We start from the raw sequence: 13,211 nt of genomic DNA, 5'->3' as shown, positions 1-13,211 counted from the left end.
AGGAAGTTCTATAAATACATACATACATACAAAGTGGAGGAACTGTCGAAATCCATACACAAGGCCCCTGAATGCCAGCCTGGACTCGAACCGGGAACCATTTCATTCAGAGGTGAGCGCGCTAATCGCTACTCCTGTGCAGGGTGAGTGTGAAACCAAACAATAGCCAAGAAGCTTCTGTGAAATCCCCTGTACACAAGCTGTACAGCACAGATATAGTGGGAAAACGGCGGGCAGTGGAGCATGTAGCAGCTAACAACCTAATATTTTGCTCAAGATGCATGCAGAAACCAAACAGAGCTGAAAGTAGAGAGAGTATAATGCTTCATTTTGTCAGCTGGACACAGGCGCCACTCCAAATAAATGTCATTGTGGCTAAATATTTTATAGATTTAGTTTTTTTTTAATAATGTATATCTATTATAATTTTGAATGTCTGCAATGTTCACAGCTGGGGTTGTACAAATGTTGGGCCTAAATAGAATCTAAGAAATGGTAATGGAATCAAAGTTTCACCAAAATTGGGGGCCTGCTGATTATCAGTGGGTGTTTGGAGACTGTATTCTAGCCTTCTATCCCATGTGAAGCTCTGTGATATTATGATAACATAATCTAATAAAACAATAATAATATGGTGACACTATTGTCACAATATAAATTGCACATTATTCTACATTATGCATATTCTAAATCCATTTTCTCCCCCTTTCAAATGTTTGCTTGATGACTGTTAAGTTAATTCTGAATAAAGTATTTTAAAAGTGTATCTACACTTTTCAGATTGGGAGTTATTGGTAACCGACATCCACCTCGTGAGTTGATCCGCACTCTGATTAGTTTGCTTTGGCTTCATTCTCTCCTGTCTACATACTAATTGATCAGCTCCTCCGAGTATCAGCAGTGGACGTGTGCTCAGCGCTGACGCCCTGATCGAGCTCGTTTCCAGGATCAAATAGTGCGAATGGATTAGCATCCTTAATCACATGAGAATAGATCACAGAGGATGTTGTTTGTTCCCCTTTGTTTCCTCCATCCCTTATTTAAATACCAACTTCCAGGCAGGTAGTAGGCGGTGTTTGTTCACAGTGTGGGCTTCTCTGATGAATACCCCCACCGTGTTGACCAAAGTGATTATTCTGTGTTTTATGAGCCACCCATGAAGAGCTGTACTCAATTTAAATAGGTTAGCAGGATGAGAACAACATACCTTCAGCTCAATTGGCTGCTCGGGCTCCCCTCTGTTGGATTTCTCTTAAATTAACTGGAATCTCATGTCAGGCAAAACCTGCTCATAACACTAAGCTGTATTTATTTATTTTTTTAATGTTCCATAATTCTTGAGAAAGGTTTTCATTTCAAAAGTAGGCACTGAAATTGATCTTGTGTAAATGCAGCATAAATGCTACAGTCCTTATTAACATTACAAAATGTCAAGACTGGACTTAACCAGCTAGTCCGTCGTGTTATGAATGCAAAAACAAACGAGGCTTTTAATGTGCCTCAATCAGCCACCGTTTTTAACATCTCCATGAGAGATCCCTTGCCTGCATGTCACATCCAGCCTCTCCTTACATTTTCTGTTACTCTGATTCCTTTACCTCTTTATGGCATGGGATTTCACATGACGGAAGGGCTGCTGGGTTTACATCGGGGTCCAGGGTGCTGCCACGGGCACGTATCTGTATAAACACACCAAGGAATCTGTCGGGTTATGACTCTCGTAAACTTCTGTCTGCTTTGTCTCTCTGAGAAGTCAAGTGTCCTTTATTGCCCGCCAGTTTCCACTCACGCGGTTATCAGTCTGAAATGATTTATATTCAAGCGTCCGACAAGCACACATTCTCCTATTTAATTCATGATGTTGCTCTTGTGTTGAAACAGAATTTGTAATTACCCGTCTTGGAGAAAAGAGTTCTTATCTTGAATGTCTCCGATCAAAGGTTAGATGGTAAACAATGCATGGGATTACAATTCTGGGTATTTTAAAAAGAACGGAGACAATATTTCCTTATCGCTGTCTTTGGTATTCACACCTCATTGTCTGCGTGTTATCAAAGTAATACTCTATTTTACTGTTGGGGTTACTGCAAAACACAGACCCCTGAGTCGGAGACCTACACCCATGATGCTGGAGCCCGGGCTTGTTATTAGTGCATGTCTGTGTGAGCCTCCACTCAATCCGTCTGCTTAACTTTAAAGAAGATGCTCTGAGCCACAGTAAACCGTGGTCCCTCGCCTCTTTTCTCCTTCCTTCCCTCCCAATAGCACCCCAGGCCCTGTAAAAACACTAAGGCAGAAGAAGGAGTAGCTGGCAAGCCAAACAGGAGATAGGGAGCGAGGTTACACCCAAATGCATGGCTGGGAGGATTGATTGTAAAAAAAAGGTGCTTATAACAGTGACTTGACCTTGCTTATGAAATCCATTTTTTTTTTTTTGCGCTTCTCTTGTTAAACAAGATAAATTGGTTGTCTGGCACAGTTTTGCTTAGACCTTTTGCCCATCAGTGTTCTGTTTTATCGAGCTTGACAGGTCTTTTTTTCATTATTTTTTTTTTGTTCGTCGGAAATGTTTGGGGAGTTGTGTGTCTGGTGAGGTGGTTCAAACTACTGCTAAATATCTTGAGGGAGGGTTGGATGTGAGACAACCTCAATGTAAACTTAAGATTCTTGTGGAATTCTTGGCATTTTTAGGTCTGCAGAGTCTACTTTTAGTTCAACACTTACAAGAACAAATATGCATTTATTTTTATTTTTTTTAAACAAAGCCATGGATATCGCTCAAAAATGGTTTCTCGGTATCACATTATGTGACAGTACCTGCACCAGGTCTCATGCCTAATCATCGGGCATGTACATCCATATGATTCACCTAATCAGACATTCATCCGCAAACATTAGACCGAGACCATCCATCTGCATTCTGCTTCATACAATAACCGGTGACTCTGTTTGAAGCCAGATTGTCCTATACCTCCATACTCAGAGACACTCAGAAATGAGCCTGTCTGTCACAGACAGACAACAATAACATGGGCAATTCACAGCCGCGAGCTTTGATTTGCTTGTCTTTGGCCTTTGAGAGGAGCAGGAATCCTGGATAAAGCCCATGCATGCACAGGGAGACCATACAGACCGGAACCTGGAATTGAACTTTTACATTCTCGCAGTGAGGCAAAAGTACTATTCACTGCACTACTGTGCAGCCCTAAAAACAAACTTGACACACATTTGTATTGTTGTCACAGAAGCGGCAGGCCTGGGAGGCGTTCTGCATTTATACTGCGATCCAGTTTCGATTTAAATCTCAAGTCTTTTGCTGAAGTCAAAGGTTTCTCGAGGATACTTCTGCTCGCGGAGAACAGACAGATTTAATCACTGAGCTGTTGAATGGAGAGTGTTTCCTTCTCTGTTTCAATTGCTCTGTAAATGTAACAGTCCTGTATAGGTGGAGTCAAAGCAAATCCGCTCGGAGCGACCAGTTTGAAATCAAAAGGAAAAAAAAAAGGTTTATATCTTCAGCATGAATGTCTCCTTGTTTCAGAGAGGAACTGGAAGGCTTTATGTCCAGTGGTACCCTGAGCCACCTCAAGGTGTGTTTCTCCAGGGACCCCCGGGGGGATGAGGAGTCCATCAGCTCCGCAGCACAGCCCAGATATGTCCAACACAATCTGCTTCTCAACGGCCGACATGTCACTGACATCCTGCTTAGACAGAACGGTTATCTCTACGTCTGCGGGTAAGACTGACGCTGATTTCATCTGAACTTATATTCATCCTGAGTGATGCTGTATTCGCTCTTTTCTACTCAGTTTGACATCTGTCCTGGTGTCCACCTGGCGTGGCTCTGTCATGTCGTGGCTGCTCTTTATCCTGTGTCAGAACCTGCTGTGAATGTTGAAATACTACAGGGGGTACCATTCACCTTTGTGAGATTGATTTGTGTGTTCAAAGTTTGGAATTGGCTTGTGAATGAATGCAGATTCTGTTACTTTGTTCCAATTTGGCAAAAAGGTACATATTTGATTATACATTAACTAGAAGGTCCATTGAAATGCATTATTGTTTTCACAAGGCAGCCCGAAAAAGCAGCGCAGAGCATTTTTTGATGATCGATTTAAAAAAAAAAATAAATAAATAAATAAATAAATAATAATAATTTTCATCCAAAAAACTAAAATCAACAATATAAAAGAAAAAATAACTATCTCGAAACAATCGTCATACTTTAAGCTTGCATTATGACGAAATAACCTGCAAACTCTGCACGGAAAAGCCACGAGCCCCAAATCGAACTCAGAATTTTCTTGTTATGAGGCCAGAGCATTAACCACTACACCACTGCTTTGCCCCGCTGGACTTCCTGATGCTTTTCAAGTTCTAAAATATTCTGTAAGTGATGTTAAAATACCTTATATTAAGTCAGTGTTGACTATAAAGATGACAAAGCACATATCAGTCTGTGCTGCAGCATTTCCAGCACTCTAAAACTCATGTGCTGGAGCTTTAAAAACAATGCTGGGGATTTTTTTCTCCAGTTAATGTCACACAAAGTGTAGTAAACAAGAAAACCCTCATTTATGTAGCTCTCGGCACCCTTTGAGTTTAAATCAGAGTTCACTTGGGCCCAGTATTTTAAGGCTCTTGGCAGGTGGGCTGCATGGAGCTTGTCTGAGAACTTGCGTCAGTCCTGTGGATTTATGCTGCCTCGGTTGCACGTGTCTGGTCCCTGACTGACTCCACGTCGAGACGAGGGCTCTGTAGGCGCCACACTATCTGCTGCAGGACACCTTGTTCCTCATGTTTGTCAAGTTAGTCCTTTGTAACTGTGGGACACAAAAAGTAAACCGAAACGATATAAAAATGTTAAAATCATATGATGTAGAAATGGATTTTTTTTATTCCTGTACTTTTCTCATAAATAACAAGCCATATGTACTGATAGAACTTGCTGACAAGCAAAATATTACCTTTTCCTGTTTTCATATCAAACTAATGACAAGGACCTTTCTCATCACAGCATCATTTATCTGATTCATCTGTGACTGCTGCAACATTTTATATCATTTATGGTGCCATAAAATGTGTTTTAGCAAAAAACATCAATGTCATGTCAATGTAGTAGAGCTACACATCACTTTTGTGGTAATGTTTTCCATTGTCAGGCTGCTTTACTCACCAGTGAGTCCATTACTTTTGAAGCATGAGAACTGGGCGTATTTTTCAGAGTCAAGAAAAGTATCTCTGCTGGATGATGAATCTCTCTCAGTATGCTGCAAGAGCAAGATAGATATTACAGCCATGTCATTCAAGGATCCAGTTCAGGCTGCATTTAGTGGGAAATTCGTGGTTTGACAGAATGTGTATTCTTAAATAAAATCACTGTCCATTGATTACATTGTCCCCTCTCAAGCAAATGCGTTTTTCGTCTCCAGGGATGCAAAGAACATGGCTAAAGATGTGAACGAGACGCTGATGGAGATCATTAAAGCAGAGCTCCAGGTGGACCAGCTGGACGCCATGAAGACACTGGCGGGGCTCAGAGAAGAGAAGCGCTACTTGCAGGACATCTGGGGTTGACACTGGGTGTCGAGATAAGGGCATTTTGTAGCATGTGCTGGGCTTTTTCCCGACCTCAGAAAGAAATCAAATCAGCATGCTCAGCTGTAACCTCTAGGACCATAAAATTGTGGAGTCTGGAGCCTGGAGGCAGTTTACACCACCCAACGCTACCAAGATGGAATGGAGCATGCTGACCCGGGGATATCGGTTCACTACATCATCTTAGGCTTTACTGTTTGAACAGAAATGACCTTGGTCGGGGCAGGAGTGCTGGAGATTGGTCCTGCAGTGTGAAAATGCTTTTAGTGTAGACGAGCCTCCTCCGTTTGTCCTTTCTGGGGAAAAGGCATTTACTTCCGTCGGCTGTGATGGAGTGATTTTGATCAGACTGAGAGCGGGATATTGCTCCAACCTCGATGGAAACAACTCTGCAATCTGTAGTTCTTAAACGACTCGCACAGGAAATTGTTTATTGTCATTCAGGGAGGAAAAGGCATAATTTTTTTATGAGTTATTTTTGTTCTGGAATATATTAAACTGCCACCGCCTGCTAAATGCACCACCTCTGCTGCTGTGATCAGATATAATTCTGAGGAACAATTATTGAATTGACTTGGTTTGACTCACATCAGCAGTTTTTTCTGTCAATAAACTGTTTATAGTTTGCACTTTGATTATCATGATCGCAAGTTGTCAAGTAAGAGATCCTAAAGATGATTGAGCTCCGAAAACGAGACCAATTTTCTGGGTTTTACTTGCAGTTTACTCAAAATCAAGCACAGACGATGGAAATCTTACCGATAATTCTCTCACCGCCCGGACTGAGGAAATGTATCTGACCGACTTTGTTTGTGCCCGTCTGCCCTCACACTCCCAGCACACTGCCAGTTTGGAGAGGACCAATTCCAACTTTTCTAAGTCCTCCAAAACCGACTGAAATCTCCCCAAACGGTGGGAAAAGCAAGCCAACTGTGCTCTGTGTGCCTGTGAATTAAAGAACAATTCACTGCGAGCTATTGTCTTGTCTTTTTATATCATTGGGGCCACACTGGGTTGTTTGTACATGACCTTACATGCATGTATTTGAAGCGACAGGGGGAAGGGGGGGCTGGCTGAAAGCCGCCTCTGCATGTTTGAGAGGCAATGGGAATTATTCAAGAGCTAATGAACTGTGATTGATTGAGGGTGATTGTTTTATTTAGATTTAGAGATAATTTGATTGTTCAAGGTGACTTTGGTCAGAAGATGAAGGCGTTCTCTGCTAATTGAAGCCCCGACGCAATGGGCTTCTTAGCGCATCTCCGAGCCCCAGAGAGAGGCTTCACGGAATTAAATCTTCTAACAGCAGTCGTTTTATTTATCCTCTTGTAGGAAGAGGAGAGAAAAACATGTTTACATCCCCGCTGTCGGAGCAGAAGATGACACCGCATTTGCTACCTTTTTTGAGACGAGTAAACAAAACATTCACTGAAAACAATTCCTGATTGTGAATAATTGGTGTTCTACAGAGTCGTCCAAGGTAGAGCTGTCCTTGTGTTTGTCCAGCCACAGCTGGCTCAACCTTTTCACCCTCATCTCTCAGTGTCCCGCTGCTCCGCAGAGTCACAGGCACGCAGGAGGACCGAAATCAAAATAATGACACTGTGTGTTGCCCCAGCGCCGTCACCAGTCTCATCTCGCACTCGCCTGCACACATGATACATGGCCTTTATTTCACGGTAAGCTACCATTTTGTTGTTGAAATGACTAAAACTTGCACAAGTATTGTAATGCGAAAAGGAGTTCAGTCAACGTCACCCGACTGGGATAATTTCTTTGTGATTAGGTTGCGAATCGTGAAGTACACTCAGAGTGATGGTGCCCTTATTTACCAGCCCCATTAACATGCCCCCGTCTCCTTTTAAAAAAATGACCGAGGTGTAGACTGCAAAGCCACCGGCTGCTTGTGTCACCCTGTCCGGCGACCACCTCGGACTGATGGAGTTTTAAATTATGTCTTCATAATTAAAAAAGCTCGGAGTGGCAGTTTTGTCCTGCAGCCAGAATGAAAGACTGAGCGGAGAAGACGGTCCAGAATAAATCAGACCCGTGGAGGTCAGAGCGACCGCGGAGCAGCAGCACCTCGGTGATAGATGCCCCTTGTTAAGAAGGGCTTAAATGAAGCAGAAAGATGTGTGCTGAAGATAATGAGTGTTATTATGGAAGTGTTGAGTGAGCCAAGTGGGGAGATGCACCTTATGTCAATGAGCTGAGAGATTTTCGAAAAAGACCCGCTTAACATTCGGCTCCTCGGTGCAGAAAGTACACGCGGTGTTGATGAGAAGAGTAACTGGAACCTCCCACACTTTCCCTCCTGATCTGCTCGCGTGGCGCCTTAATTAGGCAAGTGACAGTATGTCCAACTCATTTGGCTAAGGCCTGTAGATAATATGACTGCAGTTCAAACAACAGTGGTAGTTTCAAGAGTAAACAGCAAGTGGAACCCAAGTTTTGTCCCTCATGACAAAACTTTGGAGGATTCAATTTTGCAGAAGTGCGTGCGTGTTTGTGTGTGCATATGCTGCTGCTAAAGTATGGGAATTGGGGATAGTGTTGTTTTCTTATTTTCTCCTCTCAGTTCAACTACAAATGAAAGTTGCCTGGAGTGGCTGGAAATTTCTGTGTTTTTTTTTTGTTATTTTTCAAACCAGATTTCCTGCAAAAGATGACAACTTAATACATCCATATTTTGCACAGTTTCTGTGGTGGATTCCCAGCACTGTAGTTTCTTTTGGAAAGCAGAAGTTTTGATTTAGTTTCAAAGCTTCGGAGAGTTCCTCTTCCTGGCTTCCTGCATTAGTGCTGAGGCAACTCTCAACTTCTTCCAGCTTCTTCTCAGCGGTGTTTTATCATTGAAAGGGACACGTCCACTCTGTCTCAGCCGCTTTCAGTCTGCCGTCAATGACCCAAGGATGTCAAGTCAGATCTTTGATGTGCCATTGATGACAGCTCTGCAAACGCACCCAATCACACACACACACACACAAAGATACACACTGCGAGCCACATCCAGCCTCCTCTCCAGTGTCCCAGCTGTGCACAAACACTTTAACTTCAGCATCTGTCAGGACTGCTGGAAGAAAATCTATGGTTCTCTAAAAAGGCTGCAGCGCTGCTATTGAGTTTCCTGTTTCCACTGCGAGACACCGGTGTTGTTCTGGTGTCTGTTTATTGATGGAGCAGGAGAGATACCATTGCTTCCGATTCAGCAGAACAAACATTTGCTGTAATTGATGCTGGCAGGAGGAGAAAAGTGTACAATAAGAAAGAACTCCACTCCCTGTGGATTAAGGGAAATATCTCTATATTTGACTCACCTGACTAAGGAAAGCGCAGAAAAGAATGATTGCCTGAATAATTTTTTTTGAAAACCCAATCGTGGACAACTGTACGTGACCTGAGCTTCACACAAGTCAGATGCTGTGTTTTCCACATGAATTAAGTAGAAACCGCGTGGCTCATCAAATGTATTAATGATGTTCCAGCGATGGATGCTCTTTCTGTCTCCATTAGTCAAAGCAATGTAAAAACTGGTTGCACATTTTTAAACTTACGACGATGGATGAACACTTAACAGAATTTATGGCCTCCTCAGTCCCGACAGCCATAATGACTTATGTAAATCTGAGGTTAAGTGCCGGGATGAGGCTGTTCAGCAAAAACAAGGATGCACGAACAAGCAAGGAGGGCTAAAAGGTGGAGGAAGAGGCAGATGGAAGGATTAACTGTGTGCACTTGACATTTGTCTTTGTCTTTGTTGAGTGCGATACTGAACTTGAATAAACCTGGTGGCACGATCAATACGTCCCAATTTACGAAGACACTTAAAAATGCACGCCACGAGATTAGGTTGAAAATTAAACAGGCTGCGTTCACAGTTCGCCTGTGTGAATCTCTGCGGTTATTTGGGGAGATAAATATAAAAAGAGTGTGGGTGTGAACTGTCACTCTAAGTTTAGTTTGAGCTCAGTGGTGATACTGTAGTCAACAAAACAAAAAAGATAATTATGGGAATTGGAAGAAAATAGACTTGTGGTTTGTTTTTCTTTCTTATGTGTGGCCCCCAGTTTGGACAACACTGCTCTAACCCTTGAAGTCAGATAGCGAGAGCTTCTACATCAGGGGCACAAACAGTCCAATTTCATCTGGAGTGGGCTGGACCGCTAAAATAGTGCCAAAATGATTGACATTTTTATTTAATTTCTTTTGTGGTGCAGAGTATATGTGACGACAACTTCTATAATTTTGCAAGATCAAACAAATACTACAGTATGCCAATTTGAATGAAAACTGCTGCAAATGACAGTGAAATGTCAAAAGAAACTTATATAACAGTTGTATTATGCATGTTTTTAGAAACTCACCCTGACAGCCTGGCTTTGAGACTAGTTTTCTAGCAATAAGGTAGTTATCATTCATGGCAGCATCATCGATATCTCAGCTCAAGTCTCGGTGTTGTGTTGTGTTCGCTACTCTTCAGAAACCTTTTGCTTTGGCGGCTGAATTGGAGCCTCTTGCAGGCTGATTGTGGACCATGAGCCTTATGTTCATAATAATTGTCATATTAGACATTACTGCTGCATGGGGATGAAGTGGTTACACACTGTGGGGAGTTGGCATGTTTGCACAGAATGTGATGTTCCGCAGTCCAAAAACATGCATTTGAGGTTACTGGATGACTGTAAATGGTCTGTGTCCCTCTATTTGACCTTTGATGGACAGATGAGTTTTTGCTCCAAAAACCAATGACCTCAGATTGGATTAAGAAGTATGAATGGATGAAAAAGGCTCATATATATATATATATATATATATATATATAAACTGCAACAAACACTCCTGTTACACACACACACACACACACACACACACACACACACAAACATTGTTTTGTATCCTACTACATTTTAGATTTCCTTTCTGAGACTTTATTTAATGCTCTAGTGTGTTTGCTTGTTTTGTTTTTCTGGTTTTCGTGTCTGTTTCTCCAGTGTGTGATTCCCACTTTGTTCCTTGTGTTCTGGCGTTATTGTCTCATGTCTTATCAATTCCTTCATGTTTCCAGTTTTCTGTTGTGCGGCTGGTGTCTTGTTTTCTCTGAACTTCACTTCCCTTGGTCTCAGCACTTTTCTGTCAGTCTCTGTCTGATCCCTTTCCGTCACACCTGTGTCTTGTTCTGCTCCTCCTCTTTGAAGTGTGTTATGTGGTCGTCTGTACCACTGTTATGTTGATTTGCCCCGTCCCTGATCTTGCCAGCTGTGTCTCATTTTCCCTCTCCTTGTGTGTGTATTGAAGGCTGCCCTGGTGTCTCTGTCGAGCTGTCTGCTACATTACCTGTAATACCGCCTGTAATGTGCCCAGGTTGTTTTACCATCCTGGTGTTTGGATCTTATTTTTATTCTGTTTATACTTTGCTTTTGGTTAAACTTTCAAGGACCTTCTATTAGATTTATTTTTAATTTGTCTTTGATAAAGGTAGCCTTTTCCTCTGCATTGGGGTATTCCAATGTACCACACAGTTTTTTTTTTCTGTGCGTAATTGTATAATCAGTTTTTAATATGTACAAAAAGTTGGTGAATAAATGAAACTGACGAAGCGCATTTTCACCCCAGTAGTCTCAAAGCATTTTAGAATTTCATTTTCATTCACCATGGTAAGCAGCTTGGAGTTTGCAATGTTTTACCTGAAGAGATTTTGACACATTGTCTGGATGGTTGAACCTTTGATAAAATGAACGGAATATGACCGTGAAGCATATTTCACCTCAAAAAAACAGATTTATTGTTATTGTGCCTTCATATTTTTTTGCATACTACTTTGGTTTACTTATATTGGCACTGATTATACCTTTGGGGAGACAAACGGACTCACAATGAATCCTTATGATTGATCGTGTTGTCTTTCATTGATGCATCTTCAAGGTAATGACAATGGTTTTATGCGAAGTCTTTCCTTCGTCCTCTTGCTAAAACCTCCACAGTGGCACCAGTGGCTGTCCTAATCTTACCCAAGGCCTGATAAGCAGCCGTGGGCTGTGTGGTGAGTGGGCTCATCAGTGGCAGATTAATGTCCAGCTGCACTGCCTCCTGCACCATGCTGTGAAAGGGATGAACAAAGCAAGGCAGACAGGGGAATGACATTGTAAAGGGGGGGGAGATTGACTGGTAAAGCCGGGAAATTGGGTAAAATGTAGAGAAAGCGTGAAGATTGAGAGAGGCATACAAAAACAATTTTCCTCTGAGGAGAGAGGGATGAAAGGATAAGGGCTGGTGAGGATAAAAATGTGAAAGACAACAGGTAGATCTGCGATGGGGAAAGTGCGAGAGGTCCCTGACACTGAATTTATTACTGTGCTTTGAGTGCAGTGGGGGGTGAAGCAGGGTGAGTTACAGCATCACCTAAACTCTTTTTTTCAGATTTGCGTCCTGTGGAGATGGGCTCAGAGTCACTCCACATACACTTTTTGTACATTGATTTAAAAGATAAAAAAAAAAACACGCTGACTGTCCTTGTATCAAAGGTCCAAAAGCCACGTGAAAAGTTTACACCTTCAAACTCATGAAAAGAAGTGATATACCGCCTCAGAGAGGAAAAACAATGCATTAAGGTTGTATTTAAAGATGAGCAACTGTTTGTGTGATTAATCATCATCCCACAAAGTGACAGCAAATGTGCATGTAATGGGACGGCTGGGATTTTGCGCCATAATTACTGTTATATTGAAAAATCCATATGTACGTTGAGCAATTACAAAGGTTACAGCGTAAAGTGTTTGCGCAGCAGTGTATCACTGTTCAAGGTAAATCATGCATCAGGGCAGGAATTATGTTTTCTGCTCATTTGAGATATTAGGCATTAACTGAGTTTGATGTGCACAGATATAAACAGAAATTTAGAATGGAGATTAAAAAACTGGCAAAACAAAGCGCTTGTGGGGGGGAAGAAAAGAAATCCCATTCTCAAACAAACTTCGGCTCACGCAAAAGTTAAAAGTTGTAAACAATATAGGAACAGCTGTTTGATTTTGAGAGTGTAGTTAAATGTTTCCTCAGCTGGCTGTTTGGCAAACACACGGATGTCAACACTTCACTGCTCCCGGGAAAAAGCAGAGCTGGCACAAAGAGCAACTGTAAAACTACAACTGGGCCTTTTTGTTTTAGTTTAACAGATTGATGCACACAACATAGAGTATAGCCTGTAACTATTATGCTTTAGAAAGATACAGTAGATGAATTTTCTTAGCGTTTCCCTATATTTGTATTTTATATTCCACAATCAATTCACTTGCACAGGTAGGGGACCATCAAACTCAAATCCTCAAGTAAGAGTCTTATTTAACTTGGCCACCTGCAGCCCTTCGGGATAAGCTGTAAATACTAAATTGTTAGAGACAAAAGGCACTTTAAACTCAGTTCAGCTTTCCAAAATATGCGGAGGGAAGTATTAATCCTATTGGACACTAAATGTTTCTCTACATTCATCTGTCAGCAGCTAAATTTGTCTGTTTGCCATTTGGAGCAAGACAGCTTGTATAAAGTGAATTTGTTTATGCTTTTTTTTTTTCCTTGGGGGGGGGGGGGGGGGGGGGGCATCCTGTTCTTGCTGGAATAGT

At 41.9% G+C, this 13,211-nt stretch overlaps 1 protein-coding gene across 3 annotated transcripts in view; it reads left to right on the top strand.

Annotated features, from left to right (window-relative positions):
• Positions 1-6,570, top strand: part of mtrr (5-methyltetrahydrofolate-homocysteine methyltransferase reductase) — a 29,669-nt gene extending 23,099 nt beyond the window's left edge. For 2 of the 3 annotated variants that reach the window (XM_080489886.1, XM_080489888.1), the window contains 2 exons: positions 3,542-3,736; positions 5,433-6,570. In XM_080489886.1, coding sequence (XP_080346012.1) covers positions 3,542-3,736; positions 5,433-5,577 — 340 coding nt within the window. In that variant the 3' untranslated portion in view covers positions 5,578-6,570. The remainder of the gene's footprint in view (positions 1-3,541; positions 3,737-5,432) is intronic. The other variant, XM_080489887.1, reaches the window with a different exon arrangement.
• The last annotated feature ends 6,641 nt before the right edge of the window (positions 6,571-13,211 follow it).

This window comes from Lipophrys pholis, assembly GCF_963383615.2.
Source record: "Lipophrys pholis genome assembly, chromosome: 20".
Classification (NCBI taxonomy): Eukaryota; Metazoa; Chordata; class Actinopteri; order Blenniiformes; family Blenniidae; genus Lipophrys; species Lipophrys pholis.
The sequence above is the reverse complement of the archived record's forward strand: the minus strand, read 5'-3'. Positions and strand labels throughout refer to the sequence as shown.